At 40.0% G+C, this 14,883-nt stretch overlaps 1 protein-coding gene across 2 annotated transcripts; it reads left to right on the top strand.

Annotated features, from left to right (window-relative positions):
• The first annotated feature begins 270 nt into the window (after positions 1-270).
• Positions 271-14,714, top strand: LOC140546951 (uncharacterized). Of its 2 annotated transcripts, none has more exons than XM_072670429.1 (9): positions 271-391; positions 1,719-1,825; positions 3,600-3,684; positions 4,559-4,754; positions 4,843-4,911; positions 5,853-6,895; positions 8,188-9,020; positions 10,459-10,662; positions 10,888-14,714. In XM_072670429.1, the coding sequence occupies exons 1-9, from the start codon at positions 300-302 to the stop codon at positions 11,133-11,135; spliced, it is 2,877 nt and encodes a 958-aa protein (XP_072526530.1). In that variant the 5' UTR covers positions 271-299; the 3' UTR covers positions 11,136-14,714. The 2 variants fall into 2 exon arrangements, with proteins under 2 accessions (XP_072526530.1, XP_072526529.1); XM_072670428.1 differs by having other exon boundaries at positions 1,707-1,825.
• Positions 14,715-14,883: the final 169 nt, after the last annotated feature.

Here is a 14,883-nt window from a genome sequence, read left to right as displayed (position 1 = left end):
TTATTAATAATATATTTGTTATTTAAAAATTGCCTCAGTTAATTTAGTTTAAAACTATTTTCGTCCAATTATAAAGAGAAATAATTTTGTGACATTACAAAAGTGTTCATTTCTGAGAGATAATATTATTATATCCGAATGATTTCATTAAACGTGTACACACGCAAATGCTAAATGAATTCAGTCTGGACTTGGGAATCGATTCGAGCTGCTTGTTGAGAAGAAGCGACTCAAAAGAGTCGGCTCAAATGAACGATTCCTTCATGAGTCGGGCATCGCTAGTTCGTAGCAGAGCCGTAATGGCGGAGAACGTGCGGTCGCCTTTCGACTACCGAGAGCCACCGACCCTCGACAGCGATGGAGACGGCAGCAAGCCTGCGCCGTCCAGGGGGTCAGTACCGAGCTGTCTGTGCCAAACCGGGGCCAGGAACGGAGCATGGAGGCCCGAGGCCCGTCCGGCTGCTCTGTTTACGCTGCTCACTGAGCGGGGCTGAGCAGCAGAGCGGCTAGCTGCAGCTGCAGGGTCTCCCTGCTTTAGTTTCTGTCTTGTTGTCCTGCTTGCATGCAACATGATGAGGAGCTCGAGCTAGATGGGGTTATAATAATATAACAGCTCGTGCTTTTGAATCACACCGTGAACTGGGCCCTCCAGGTGTCATCAGGAATAAACGTGGAGGGAGGCGTGGAGAAGAAAGCACTGAATTGAATGGGCTGATAGTGGGTTAGCTAGGCTAAAGCTGGCCTGGAGATGTTCATGCAGGGCTTGTAGGTGTGGAGAGGGAGAGAGAGGCATATGCCATTCATAGCAGGCTTGTGATCCACAGCACAGGATGAAGATGCAAGCTTCCTTTGTATTAGATGTTCCTTATATACCATCAGCTTTCATCAGTTAGTGATGATGATGATGATAATGATGATAAAGGAGGTAGTGATGATGTTTTATTAACCTTCATGAGCTTAACAAACACACAGGACAGCTTTAGTTCATTTAACATGATTTTGAGTTTTGTGTTTATTAACCCTTTTGTTTGCAGTGTCCTTAGTTGAAGGAGAATTTCACCAATATTTCAAAATCTGCATAATTTATTGGTTAAGACTGTGTGGTGTGAAATCACCTGTAGTAGATCAACTTTCTTGAGTTTCTTCAGAGTGGCAGGGATGCGAACCAGGTCTTGCCATGATTACAACACAAATATACAAATATTATTTAATAGAAAAACCACCAGTGAACCTATGTCTATCTTCTGAGTTTTATATGTAATGTTGGTCATGCTAAAATCACCTCTGGTTCTGACCATCACCAGCAGCACTGTGAAAATCTGTCCTGGTGCTCCATGAGTGTTGGGTTTTATCAAATGATTCATATTGTGGTGAAGCTTGGCCTGGAGATGTTCCAGCAGAGCTGTAGCTCTGGAGAGATGAGATAGAGATGATCCACAACAGTTCTGGTTTATTTATCCTATAGGTGTGGAGAGAAAGTGAGTGAGATACAGATGGAGGGATGTCCATCATAGGAGAGCTGAGCCAACAAACTGGTGTATTTGACCCATTAAAACCTACATTCTGTGAAATCCCACAGGGTTCTATTTTAGGGCCTATTGAAGTGATGAAGCTTTGTTTTTCAGAATGAATTTTCACCATAGCTGATCTGTTTTGGTGCCGGATGAGTGGTAACTTCGCTGTATGTGATGGTAACATTGCTGTAGGTTGTCTTGCAGACGTGTGTGCGGGAGAAAAAGGAAGGGTACTCCGGTGAAGGTGTGTGACCGTGCATATGTGACTGAAGATGAAGAGGAAAGTCTGTCTGAACACAGCTACAGCCCAGGTACACACACACACACACACACACACACACACACACACACACACACACTCTCTCTCTCTCACACACACACACACACACACACACACACACACACACACACACACACACTGACTATTTAAACAAGAGGGAATTGGTTTTAATGTTTGACTCGGATGTAAATAGCGACAGCAGATTGTGGGCTTGTTGCAATCTGTTGCTGTTTGCATCCTTTTTTTATTTACAGTGTCATAATTTAATCAGAGTGACAGTTGCACTGAGTTGCAGCACTGGATCTTTCATCTTCTTGATGTTGTGCTGCTTTGAATTACAAAGGCTGACGGGGCACCTTGCCTCAAAAAAAGTGTTTAAAACGTGTTTGTGGTTCAGAAGATCGGTTTTACCTTCAAACCATATCCTGACATAACATCCTCCATCTATCAGTGATAAAAAAAACTTCCACACAGACTGCCTCTTCCTTTAATGTTGTTTATCTTCTGCTGCCTGAATTGAACCATTTTAAGGTTTAAGTGAAGTCAGCGGGTGTTTCCTTGACAGGGATTAAGCCTAGACCTAGAGTTCCTTTCAGTGGAGAAAGCTTCATTCAGAATGTTGTGTATTCCAGAAATAGACTTCGTCCCTGTCCAGGAAACCTGTGTTTTATTTATCAGTCCTTTCCAACCCCAGATATGTTGTTCAGTTAATAATCTCAATGTTCTTTATTATGTTCTATTATGAATTATGCCGCATCTGCTGTGAGTTGCTTCGTTACTGCTATAAATTATTCAGTAGCTGTAATGAACAAAACTGTATCCAGGATGAATTGTACAGTGTCTGCTGTGAGTTATTTAATCAATGCTGAGATATTCAATAACAATTTTTCATTGTCTACTATAAACCGGTATGAAATATTCATTTTTTATTATTCATCATGAGTTATGTAGTAATGAGTATGTACTGTAAACAATACAGTAACTAGTATGATGTATTCAGTAACTACTGTCAATTATTCAGCGAGCATTTTGAAATTATTCTGAAACCAGTATCATTTATTTTGTGACTACTCTAAATGATTCAGTATCTACTATGATTTATTCAGTATCTACAAGGGAATCCTTTGCAACTACTATGAATTCAGCATTAATCAGTATGCAGTAATCAGTATGTACTGTAAATTTGTAGTTAAAAGTATACATTATTAAATGACAACTTTAAATTATTCAGCTACAAGTGTGAACTACTTGTTTACTACTGTGAACAACCATTTTGAATTATTCTGCATCTACTATCAACTTTTCTGTAACCCTTTTCTTTAATTATTTAGTATCTGCTATGAAACATTGCAAGTTCTATAGTTATACAGACTGAGTGCCTGAACTGCTTACTAAACTTGAGAATGGAATAGGTTAAAGAGACTGGTCGGCCAAAAACGCAAGGAAAAAAAAAAGACTTATTAGTCTTGTTTATGAAGTTTTAAATACTTACAGAAGTTTCTGTAAGTTTTAAATACTTACAGAAACTGCACTCTACAAAAGAGACCCCAAACACAAAATAACTGTACATCAATACAATTGAGCAGAAAATATTGTAAGACAAGCGTTACGCTATTTTTATTTTTTTTATTATTTTTTTTTTTATGGCGTGGCAGAACGCTCATCTTACAATATTTTCTGCTCAATTGTATTGATGTACAGTTATTTTGTGTTTGGGGTCTCTTTTGTAGAGTGCAGTTTCTGTAAGTATTTAAAACTTAAATAAACATAAACTGTATTTGTTAATTTATTTGAACACCTGTCAGGTGATGGACAGTATCCAGATGGAGCGGAGGACCGGCTCCCCCCACCCGGCAGCCCCTACTACCTCACTGACCCCACCCAGCTTTGGTATGCATTTATTGTCAACATACACACACTCCAGCTATAGAATCTTCAATATGCCTTAAAATATATTAAATACATTAGTAAATCAGGAGCGTCACATGCATTACTAAGTTTAGCCTTGACTTCATCAATTCTCTGATCTAACAAAGTGTCCAATGAAACTTATTTGAACTGTGGTGGGTGAGGATGCTTACAACACACAGTACATAGCACTATACTTAATTACAGGCTTATTAGAGTTTTATTTCTTGCATGTTACTTATGTAACATTAGCATTGCAAAAACTGATATCACAATAACTTTTGACACAGATCAAATACATAAGCTGTGGAAGCATGTCAAATTGTGCTCAAAACTAATTTTATTTTAACACAACACTGCAGATAAGTGTATATGTTTATAATATTCTTGTACTAGAATGAAGTTGTAAAAGAAACATCCAGAATGATGTTCTGATCAAATAAATGTCCAGAGTAAAGTTCAATTAAAGCATCCAAAATAAAATTCAAATAAATTAATGCCCAGATACAAGTTTTAATAAAATAATATCCAGATTGACATTTTGAGAATATAAATATCCAGCATGAAATTCTGATAAAATTAATGTTCAGAATGATGATTCACCAAAATAAACAAACAGGATGAAGTTCCAGTAAAATTAATATCCAGAATGAAGTTTTAATAAATGTGATGACCACAAAAACGTTAAGTAATGTTTTAACATAGTAGTGAAGACTTCAGAACAATCAAATAACACACACTTCGTGCAGTTGTCTTTGTGGAATTTCTGGCATCCAGCTTCACTGCTCTGTTTAAAGGAATGTGATTATTTATGATTGCTGTGCTGATTATCTTTGGCTCTGCTTGTGTGTTGCAGTGTATCAGAGCTGGGTGAGGAGGGCGCCAGTGGGGTCCGAGGCCCTGTGCTTTTCCACCCCCCACCTAACTGCAGGATCAGAGAGGTGCATTGTGGAAGCCAGGTGCGGCTGGTCGTCATAGCGATTCGAGACATTGCCAAAGGAGAGGAAATAACAGTCGACTACAGCCTGACCGACTGGGGAGAAAATGCCATGGTAACTAATAGTAACTAAATTAGGTTGTAAATAAGACAAACCTTGTTCCTGTTTTAAAGTCTCATGGTTTTTGTTGTGGTTAATTCAGGGTTTTCATCGCTCTGTGTCGCCACGTGGATTTGAATGCGGCTTCAATCCAGACAACAACATTAAGAAGGTAAAATGAAACATTTGCCAGAGGTGCACATGCATTTTTCCCTCACAACAACAGCTTTAAAATCATGTTGATGCGCCAGGAGAATAGCATTGCCATTCTGTTCTTGGCGCACTGTTAACTACACTATGTAACTTTGTGAGAACTGTGTAACGCCGCATAACCTGAGTTGTATTTGTGTAAAATCCTGTAATGTTAGTATACCACCTCATTCCACATGACTCATTTACTTTCGGTGACAGTTCTGTATCTCTCAGCTTGCCCAAAAATGTGTGTGTAAAGCATGTGCTTAAGTGGTGGCTTAAAATGCAAATTAAACTTCCTGACTGTAAAGGGAGCCCAGGAGCAAGGAATGGCATTTCTCACATAATGCTGCTGAAAGTGATTTCACCATGGTCAGCTTGTGCCCTCTTATGGCAGATTTCAAGTGCTTTATTCTATTGTTAGGCCTGGTGTCAGGCCAGTTGGCTTCATATGGTCAGTGTCATTTCTAAATAATTTAAAATGGGACAAATGCCAGTAAGAATTGCTTGCCCCTGTTTCATACTTGCATATCATCCCTCTTGGCACATCTCAAATATGGTCATTGTAAAAGAAAAATAACAGTGACCATTACCATATCCATTAGTTTAATGAAAGGCAGTGTACAATGATTTTAATTGTTAAGTAAATTTGGATCATTTCTGTTGGTCCGTTTATTATGAAATAAATATCAACTGATATAAGGAGGAGCTGACGTTTACTTTTATTATAATTTAGTATTTATAATCTTAATAACAAATGCAATTTGTAGTTGTAGTGTAATGCGGTCATCATACTATTTAGAACCCATAATGTTTGGCTACATAAATCAGTTCACTTTTTATTATTATTTAAATATAATTTAATTAAATGAATTATTGTTACATTATTGTGAATTACATTTTCTCTCTGTCTTTCTACAGGAGGAGGAGGCAGGCCCCCTCCCCCTCTCTCTCACCGTATCTGACTACCTCACTCCTTCATGGTCTCTCTCTCCCTCCTCCTCTCCGCTCTCTCACTCCGAGGCCAGCGATTCAGACCGCGAGGAAGATGAGGAGGAGGAAGACGACGATGACGATGATGACGAAGAAGAGCTGGAGGACCTGAGAGGGCGCATGATGCGGCGGCGAAAGAAGCGGAAAACAGCCCCCAGCTCCAAGAAAAAAGCCCAAAGGGCTCAGCCCCGCCCCCTTTCTTTTGCTCGCCCCGCCCCTTCCTCGTCATCTCCTTTCCAGACGCCTCTTGCTCCTCCCACCACGAACATAAACAACAACATAAACATAAACATTGGTCGCGGGACTAGCGGCACAGTTAGCAGGCGGCAGCACTGTCCGTACTGCGGGCGAAACTTCCGCTCCTTAGCCAGACATCTAGAAAAGCACCATGACCAGCAGCCGGAAATCCGGGCCGCTATGGAACTCGCACATCTGCGCTCTACGCAAACAGCCACCAACACACACACCACAAGCTCGAGTTCACACGCCTTCGCCTCACCCTTGCAGCCTTCGTCTTCCTCCTCCTCTTCCACTGCTGCCGGTCCATCGCTGTTTTCTCGTGAACGGGACTCGCAGTCCGCCTCCAATTCCGGAGCCATGTCCTTTTCTCTTTCCCTGTCTCCCACTTCCTCGTCCACTGCCACGAACACCTCCAAAAAAGCACCCACCACCGTTTCCACCCCGCCCAAGAAGACTGCGGCACCTGTTACCACAGCGACAGTAAAAACCTCACCTGTAACACCTAGCGTCACTCCGCCTTCCAGGAGGGGGCGTCGCCCCAAGAAGGAGAAGGAAGAGCAGCAGAGAAAACAGGAGGAGATGGAGAAGGCAAAAGAGGAGGCGCCACCTACTCCAGGACGAGGCGAGGAGGACGAAGACATGGAGGAAGAGGAGGAAGATGACGAGGAGTCTGAGATGAATGAATTAAGAGACAATGACAGCGGAGAAGAGAAGAATGGCGAGACAGACAGGTATTTGGCTATACGTTTACCTTGTTACTGTTAATGGTAATGAATAATTTGTTGAAAACTCTCACTTAGCCCAGATGCAGTCAATGAGCCAGTACATGTTTGGGATCTGATATTTGCTTTCTTAGTTTGAAACCAACAGATACCATGTATGTAGGTTTTTCGACACATTTTTGAAGCAAATAAATTCACATTATGCCATGTACACTATATAGACAAAAGTATTGGGAGGTCTGCTCATTCATTGATTCTCCCCAAATCAAGGGTATTAAAAAAGACTTTGCCCTGCCTATGTTGGAGTACCTGTACTCTACTCTCCAGAGAAGACTAGACTAGATGTTGGAGCATTGTTGTGAGGACAAGAGTGTTCGTGAGGTCAAGCTTTTGCATGATCACAACCCCAGTATTGGATGGAGTATTGGATGTATTGGATGGAGTACCATAATTCCAGAGAACACCGTTTTAATGCTGGGGGGCTTTATACTCCTTTAACCAACATCTGGCTTTAGGCATGGTTCCAATAGTTTCATGTGTATCTGCTCCAGAAGGTCTTATTCTATTGGCAGTACTTCTGTTCAGGGACTATGCAAGCTGTTTGTGCATTTGGACAGTTATTAAAATTAGCCCAGCATTTATTAGCCTAGAATCTCTCGTTGTGAGTTAAAGAAGCTTAATTCAGACGTGAAATATGACTTGACTGATCGACTACATTTTGGGGTGTTATTTTAATGGAGAGAATTCTGAGCGGGTTTTTGGTAGCAACCAAAACAATTAGCTTTCTTTTTGTCTGAAATTGACAATTTCTGTGCCGTAAATGCTATGTGAGATAAGTTTACAGATTGCATCAAAAGTGGCAGTAGGCTTGGGCCCAGGCACTCTGCTTTTAGGGTCTCTCTCTCTCTCTCTCTCGATAGATAGATAGATAGATAGATAGATAGATAGATAGATAGATATTATGTTTACAGGACTCTACTACAGTTGGTTTCACGACTTGTTGCCTTTCTCACTGCTCATGACTCTTCAAATCTGATTGGAGAGAAGCTAATTTATTGATTTATTTATTTTGTTCATGACTGTGTGTGTTAAGACATTCCGACTTGCAGGTGTAGTTAATGGCACTGTATCAAACACTGTTTTTATGCAACATGGACTAAAATGGTAAAAAGACAAAAGTCCGGTTTCTAGATGTTGCTGTTTTTTGGGAAGTACTATTCTTTTAGTAAATGCTAGCGCAATACCTTTTATTAAACATCCCTCACTCTCCATCCTTTCCTCTCTTTCCTTCTCTCCCCCAGCTCTCACCGCTCCCATATGCCCCCCCTGCTCTCCTCTCTCTCCACGCTGGTTCTGTACCTGCGGCGGCAGCAGCACTCCTCCTTCCTCTCTCTCTCACGCTCCAGCGGCTCAGCCGAGGCATGGCGACTGCTGTGCCACTCAAGCCTGGCGCTGCTAATACTGTACAACCGCCACCGTGAGTGTGAAGTGGCTAAACTGACCGTGCAAGACTACCGCAACCGTGTTACACCAACCTCTTCATCCTCGTCTTCATCCTCCAGCGCTGGTAACTCTTCTAATTCCTCGCTTTCGCCACTAGAGTCCACTCTTTCCCCTTTTGAGCGGCACGTGCTGTGCCACCGGCCCCGTGTGGGTGTTTTGGGTAAGCGAGGGCGCATCCAACCGCTGATTCTCCCGCCACATTCCGAAGCCTGTCTGGACCTTCTCCTGAAAACTTCTGCAGACGTAGGAGTGGACCCCCAAAGCCCATACGTTTTTTCTCGCCCATTCCATTCCCCCGCCACCCCCTTGCGTGGCACAGACCTTTTGCGGGGCTTGGCGCGCTCCAGCGGAGCGAAGAACCCAGCGGCTCTGACAGCACCTCGTGCCCGCCGGCAAGTGGCCATCCTCACACAGCTCCTCCTGCTGGAGGAAGGGGAAAAGCCCCAGGGTGCTGCCGCCAAACGTCTAGAGGAATTCCTCCAGAGGGAGTACCACGTGACCCAGAGCTGCACGCGGATAGGTCAGGACCCAGCACTGATGGGTAGAGTAGGACGGGTGGTGCTGTATGGAGAGAGAGATGGCGTGCTGTTCAGAGGCATGAGCCTCCAACACATCTGCCTCGAGCTGGATGGTGAGTTGAGCAAAAAAGGTTATGTATGTTTTGGGAAGTTTAAATGTGGAACTTTTTTTCCTGAATGTAACGTATTGGAGAAAAACATAGATCACAGGTCTAACAAACCCCACTTCTCTGTGAACTCTAGAAACTGTATGGATTCGTTCAGTTCCACAGGCAGTTAATCTGATTTACTTTAATAAAGATCTAATTAGATAAACTAGGTATTGAATGGCGACTAGCAAAACTGTCTCCCAGGACGGTGCTGGAAATAGTTAAGCTAACAGACAAAAATGTTACACTATTTGTAGCTAATCAAAAATAAAAACGTATTTTAACCGCAGAATTGTTTACAGCTCTACTCTTACAATGATGGATATCTTTGCCCACATAAATTGAACAAATCCCAAATGTTTTTTCTTAAAAAACTGCCTAAGTGGGTTTTTAAAGAATTTTTTTGAAGAACAATTGGTAAATAAGGCTCATTAAATTAAGAAAATCCTAATGAACAATTATAACATGGGGAAAAAAAATCTAAATTTTGATTTGCTTCAGGCTCTCCACTTTATCCCCATAGTTCTCATGAACTGCAATCTCTTAACATTCTGCATCATGGAAAGCCCTGATCTTTAAACAGTTGCTTAGAGGAGCCTATGGTTGCTCAGTGTTAGCACACAGTTTAAACAGTCAAAAAACAATAAAGCTTGGACATTGAGTTGACTGTTCCTAATCGCAACTGGCAGACTAATTTGTTACAGTGGCATGCGACAAGCAACTGGTTAATATTTCTTCAATATTTAAAGCAGAATTTTATTTAATTTATTTATTTATTTATTTATTTTTACTGTTTCAGAATAAAAAAATGGGTCCAAAGCTGATTTGGGCACCCTGCATGGTTAATACCTAGTATCACAGCTTGTAACTTGCTAAGAGTTTTTCACTTCTTGTTTTGAGTTTTTTACTTATTTTCTCTTTCCAAAGGCTTCTAGTCCTGTAAGATTTGAAACAGCTGCTTAGAGGCCACCATGGCTGCAGAATTTGAGGCGACTAAGTATTTATTAAGCATTGAAATGTGCATCACCTGGCCTTTGTTAACAAGGCATATGAACAAACCATTGCCCCTACAAGCTAAATATCTAATATAATGGGGTGCAACAGTAAGCAATGCCCCATGGCTTGGACCACATGGTTCAAATAAGACTATATTTAAATATAAATCCACTACAGTTCCAACAATACAATGCAGATCCAATGGCTCACAGATTAAGGTTTCAGGTTGCATGAGTGCTTGTGAAATTACTATATTTACCCAAATAGCATGACTTTGTGCACCATACAGTCACGGTTTGCTACAAATATACGTAACATTTACACCTCTAATATTCACATGTAAGTTAATGTTTTTCTCTCTCTCTCTCTCTCTCTCACTCACTCTGTCTGTCTGTCTGTCTCTCAGTAATGTCGGGGAACTCTGGGGACTCATTCTCAGAAGAATCTGAGGGAGAAGTAGAGAAAAGTAAAGTAAAAATAGATGTGGGGAAGAAAGCAGGAGTGAATGGCCGTGGGCCGCGAGCCAAAAAGAGCTTCAGCCCTCAAGTCTCACCTATTACACCCTCTGCCTCTGGGGGCCATAAGAGGAGGGCCTCACAGATCAAATCAGGTAACAGTTGATTTCACTGTAAAAATCAAACCAATTCTATAATTTTATATATGTGCATTCACCTATACTATAAAATACTAAAAAAATAAAGACTTTTATTAAGACACCAAGCATGTCTTGGCTGATCAGTTACATATTGGGGGGAAGGCGTGGCTTTAATTGTAGGTTAGATCTGTCGCCAATTCATCCTTTTTTCCTGAATTTGTTGTGAAATACACCTTGCAGGCAAACGCGGGGTACTGAAGAGGCCGTGGTCCGAGGCCGAACGAGTTGCTGTGGAGACGCACCTAAAGCGCAACATCATGGAGCTGCGTGTGCCTGCGAAGGCAGATTGTGAGCGATGCCTGCAGCATTGCCCCCTGCTGGTCGCCAACCAGCGAGACTGGAGGGCCATTAAATTCTACTGCCACAACCGCATTCAGCTACTCAAGAAACAGGGACGGAGGGAGGGCAACGGAGCAGCCGTCTGTTAACTACGGCGGGGGAGACTCTAATCACACACACATACATATACATATACACATAAATATATACATACATATATACATACACTTTGACTCTTACTCTCACTTTTAGAATGTTGGGTTGGATAAGTGGATAACTGACTGCACACACACTTATGCATCCGTGTACATTAAGAGTAGCCATGTATCAGTGTATCCGTTAACCCCCCCCCACACACACACACACACACGCGCGCGCACACACACACACACACACACACACATGCAAACACACACAGATCATCAAAGAACTATGACATGGATGCAAACATGCCTCTATATGGAATGTTCATATTAACAGACAGCTTCATGCAGCCCTCTAAACTGAATACCTCTTATCCTGGTCACTGAAATTCTTTGAGACTGGAGTGTCTTTTGTTTTTTTGGTGGGTGGAACAAGCCGCAAATTTCACTCAAACTCAACAATGCAGCTCAAAACATGTCTACGAACCGAAGCGAACGATATAGACTTGATTCAAAAGACTATAACTATTTCTCTATCAACTTGTTTTTCGTTTTAGTTTCTTTTTCTATGCTAACAATATTATTTGTCCAGTGGAGTCTCGCTGTTGGACTGATTGTGATAAATTTCTATACAAATTTTTATGCTCATTAGTGGTGGGGGCGGGTGTATAAATTAGTGTTTCGTTTTCGTGGGACCATGTCATCCCTGAGTTCTGCTGAGAATTTACCGAAGCTAATGAAGTTTTCTGTGTTCACCTTCACAAGGCAAGTTTCTACAGCCAGTGGTTTCACTCTTAATTCCTGGTGCTCGTATGCAATTCAGTGTTGTGTTTTTACATGCTCTAAAGTACCGTTTCAGTCCAAATTTTGGTTACACCTACTCATAAAAGGGGTTTTAGTAACACTTTATGGTTGAGAGTCCACTAAGACTGTTTTGTAGATGCTACCTTTTTTTTCTTCTAAATATCTTTCAACTAAACTTTTAGTTGAATGGAATGGGTTCTAGTCACTCTAACCCTGCTCTCAATGTTAACTCTTACTCAAAACCTGAATGTAATCATTTACCTAACCTGGTTTCTAACACTGGGCCTTCATTCATCTAGTTCTTTTTAACCCCTTATGCTTCTTGACATTACTTGCACGTCAAGGATTGCTGATCGGTAACTTAATGCAAAGCAATGCAAGCTGGCTGATTTGTTTCAAAGTTGTAACAGCGGGGGGAAAAAGCCAGGAACCACCAGTGGTCCAGAGGAGTTTAAGAAATTAAAACCACTATAGAATTCTGACATTCACCAATGTTTTCTTATTTGGGATTTGTTCAATTTATGAGGGCAATTGAATCCATCATTATAAAAGCAAAGTTGCAGACAATTTGGAATTGAAAATCATGAATTTGACATAAAATTCTGAGGAAAATTAGTGAAGCTGGGTGAATGAGGCCCATTGTTGATCATCAAAAACTAAGCATCTCCACAGTTTATTAACAATTTAGTCACCTGTAGATAATCTTTATAGACCTGTCCAAATAACATGTGAACCGATTTTCTTTATTTTTACTGTTTGCCATGTTTTACAATTCACAACAGTAAAGTTATTTAACAAAAAAATAAACATGTAAAATGTATTCTATGTATATTTTAGAAACCTTTGGTATTTTCTCATGCATCTTCATGAGGCAAAATTTAAATTTTAAGATTTTTGTTAGGAAATAAGTCCAAGGATTGTCTATCAGAGATTTTAGAGTGTAGATCATTTGCCTTTATTTAACTTTGTAACTTAATATCTATTAACTGTGACTGAACTTTAAGGTTAGTGTATTACATTGTTAAATCAAATCAAACCCTAACCTAATCGCATTTGTAACAACGTATCGGCAGCATTTCACCATAATATTTGCTGGCTGGTGGATCTACAATCTACAGGTGACTCTCAAAATAAAGTGTTTTAGAAACCAATTCCAGACATTTTAGCATCATGTATCAAAATATTCTCAGATAATAAAAAAAAACACACCTGTGGTGTGTTGAGGCTTTTGACTAGTGCTGTATCTAGTTTAACTCAGCAAATGAATAATACAGCCCTTGATGAGCCGAGTTGGGTGTTTTAGAGCAGGAAAAAAAACACAAAAATGTGCAATCCATAATGTCCTCAGCTCTAGGACCGACAGCTACTGTATTAAGCCCAGTGGGGTAAAGCATATATTTTAAGGGGAATTCCAGTTTTTTCAAATTTTCTGCAACATTTTGAATTTAACATGTAAACAAACACATTCATAGTGGCTTGAATGTGTGTAAACTGGTTTGCTATAGGGAAACTAACTAACAGGCTAACTGAATTCTTTACAGTTCTGGCGATAGGAACATGTTATGTTGAAATGACTACAACACAAATACACCCATTTACTATTTTGCTATTCAAAACCGCCAGTGAACTTATGGACATGTATACTGTGTTTTATATGTATGTTGGTTATGGTAAAAAAAGTGGTAAATATTTAGGAGCTGCTTTACCTCACAGCACCCTGCTTGTATCTTTTGACCGTGAATGAATTTTCCTACTTTTTTGGGAATGTTTAGATTTATTTTGCCCTACAAATAAATGAAAAAATACATTTAGGCCAAAATCCTCTCAAAACTATGGTAAAACAGTGTAATCGTTACTATTTGTTATAATGCTCTAATAATAACTTTCTTCGAGGGAATTATTAGAGGCATTAAATGTCACCGCTATTAAAATATATTCACCGCTGTAAAAAATGAAATTTCTCACCAAACTCCATTTAATTACTTTGTTTACCTCTTTGCCATTTAATTATGCAAATTTTTTGATATCAGTGGAATTTCCCTTAAAGCACTGATGAAGGCAATAGTTTTTAATGGGAAATCATCTTGGAAGATTTTTTTTAATCTTTTAAAAGTATTTTTAATTTCATTCTGTGTAATTGGCCTCCATTGTGTTGCCTTGATTGTCTTGGTTTGTTGTCAGTGTTTGAAAGAAACTGCAGTAAATGTTCAGTAAAAAACCTCATAAATTAATCTAGCCAAGGACTGGTTGTTTCTGGACACAAAGTCTGTTGTTAGCCCTTCGTTAACTTGTTTATACCAAGATGAGGCTTAATTTCTCTCATTCATATCTCATTATTAATTTAACTTAATGATACAAACTTCCTGAGAAATTGAGGACTTTTTTTTTTTTACCATATTCACAGTATTTTAGATAAGCTAAAGTCTCTGGCCTCCAATCTGTTTTTTAAGCCAATCTCAGCTTCATGTATGCACATACTTGGAGTTTTGTTTCACGTTTGATATTCATTAAAAGTGCTTACTGATATCCTATAGCATAAAACCGTGAACTCATGTAAGCAGAAGTGGGGATCGTGTCTTTCCATTGTGTGAAGTTGTACATTCTGTATATACGTACTTCTATAAAAGTGCTACATTTTACTTTTTTCCTCCTCCTTGTTCTGTTTTGTTTTCTTAAATGGCATTGTAAAGTTTATCCAATTTTAGAAGAAAGCTGTTTAGAGAAACACAGAGATTAATGTATGTCACACTGCAAGAAATAACACTTTTATTTGCATTTTTAGTTTGTGGCGTGTCCTTTATTCCACTTCATTGTGCATTTTTTTTTATGTTGTGCTGTTTAAATTTTACCTGGTAATTGCACCTGGAATTGTATGCCTCACGTAACTCTTTGAAACAGTTTCCCCCCCTTAGGTCAAACGTCCAAGACTGCATCCTAATCTCAATCTGCA

The sequence above is a fragment of the Salminus brasiliensis genome, chromosome 24 (genome assembly GCF_030463535.1).
Source record: "Salminus brasiliensis chromosome 24, fSalBra1.hap2, whole genome shotgun sequence".
Taxonomy (NCBI): domain Eukaryota; kingdom Metazoa; phylum Chordata; class Actinopteri; order Characiformes; family Bryconidae; genus Salminus; species Salminus brasiliensis.
Note: the sequence above shows the minus strand (reverse complement) of the source record. Positions and strands in the feature narration are given on the sequence as shown.

What these genes read in the sequence shown, in the direction of transcription:
- LOC140546951 (XM_072670428.1), top strand. Translation starts at nt 300, where the DNA reads ATGGCGGAGAACGTGCGGTCGCCTTTCGACTACCGAGAGCCACCGACC. An exon ending in TGAACACAGCTACAGCCCAG is followed by an intron (nt 1,826 to 3,599) that starts GTACACACACAC and finishes AACACCTGTCAG; the next exon opens with GTGATGGACAGTATCCAGAT. An exon ending in ACTGGGGAGAAAATGCCATG is followed by an intron (nt 4,755 to 4,842) that starts GTAACTAATAGT and finishes TGGTTAATTCAG; the next exon opens with GGTTTTCATCGCTCTGTGTC.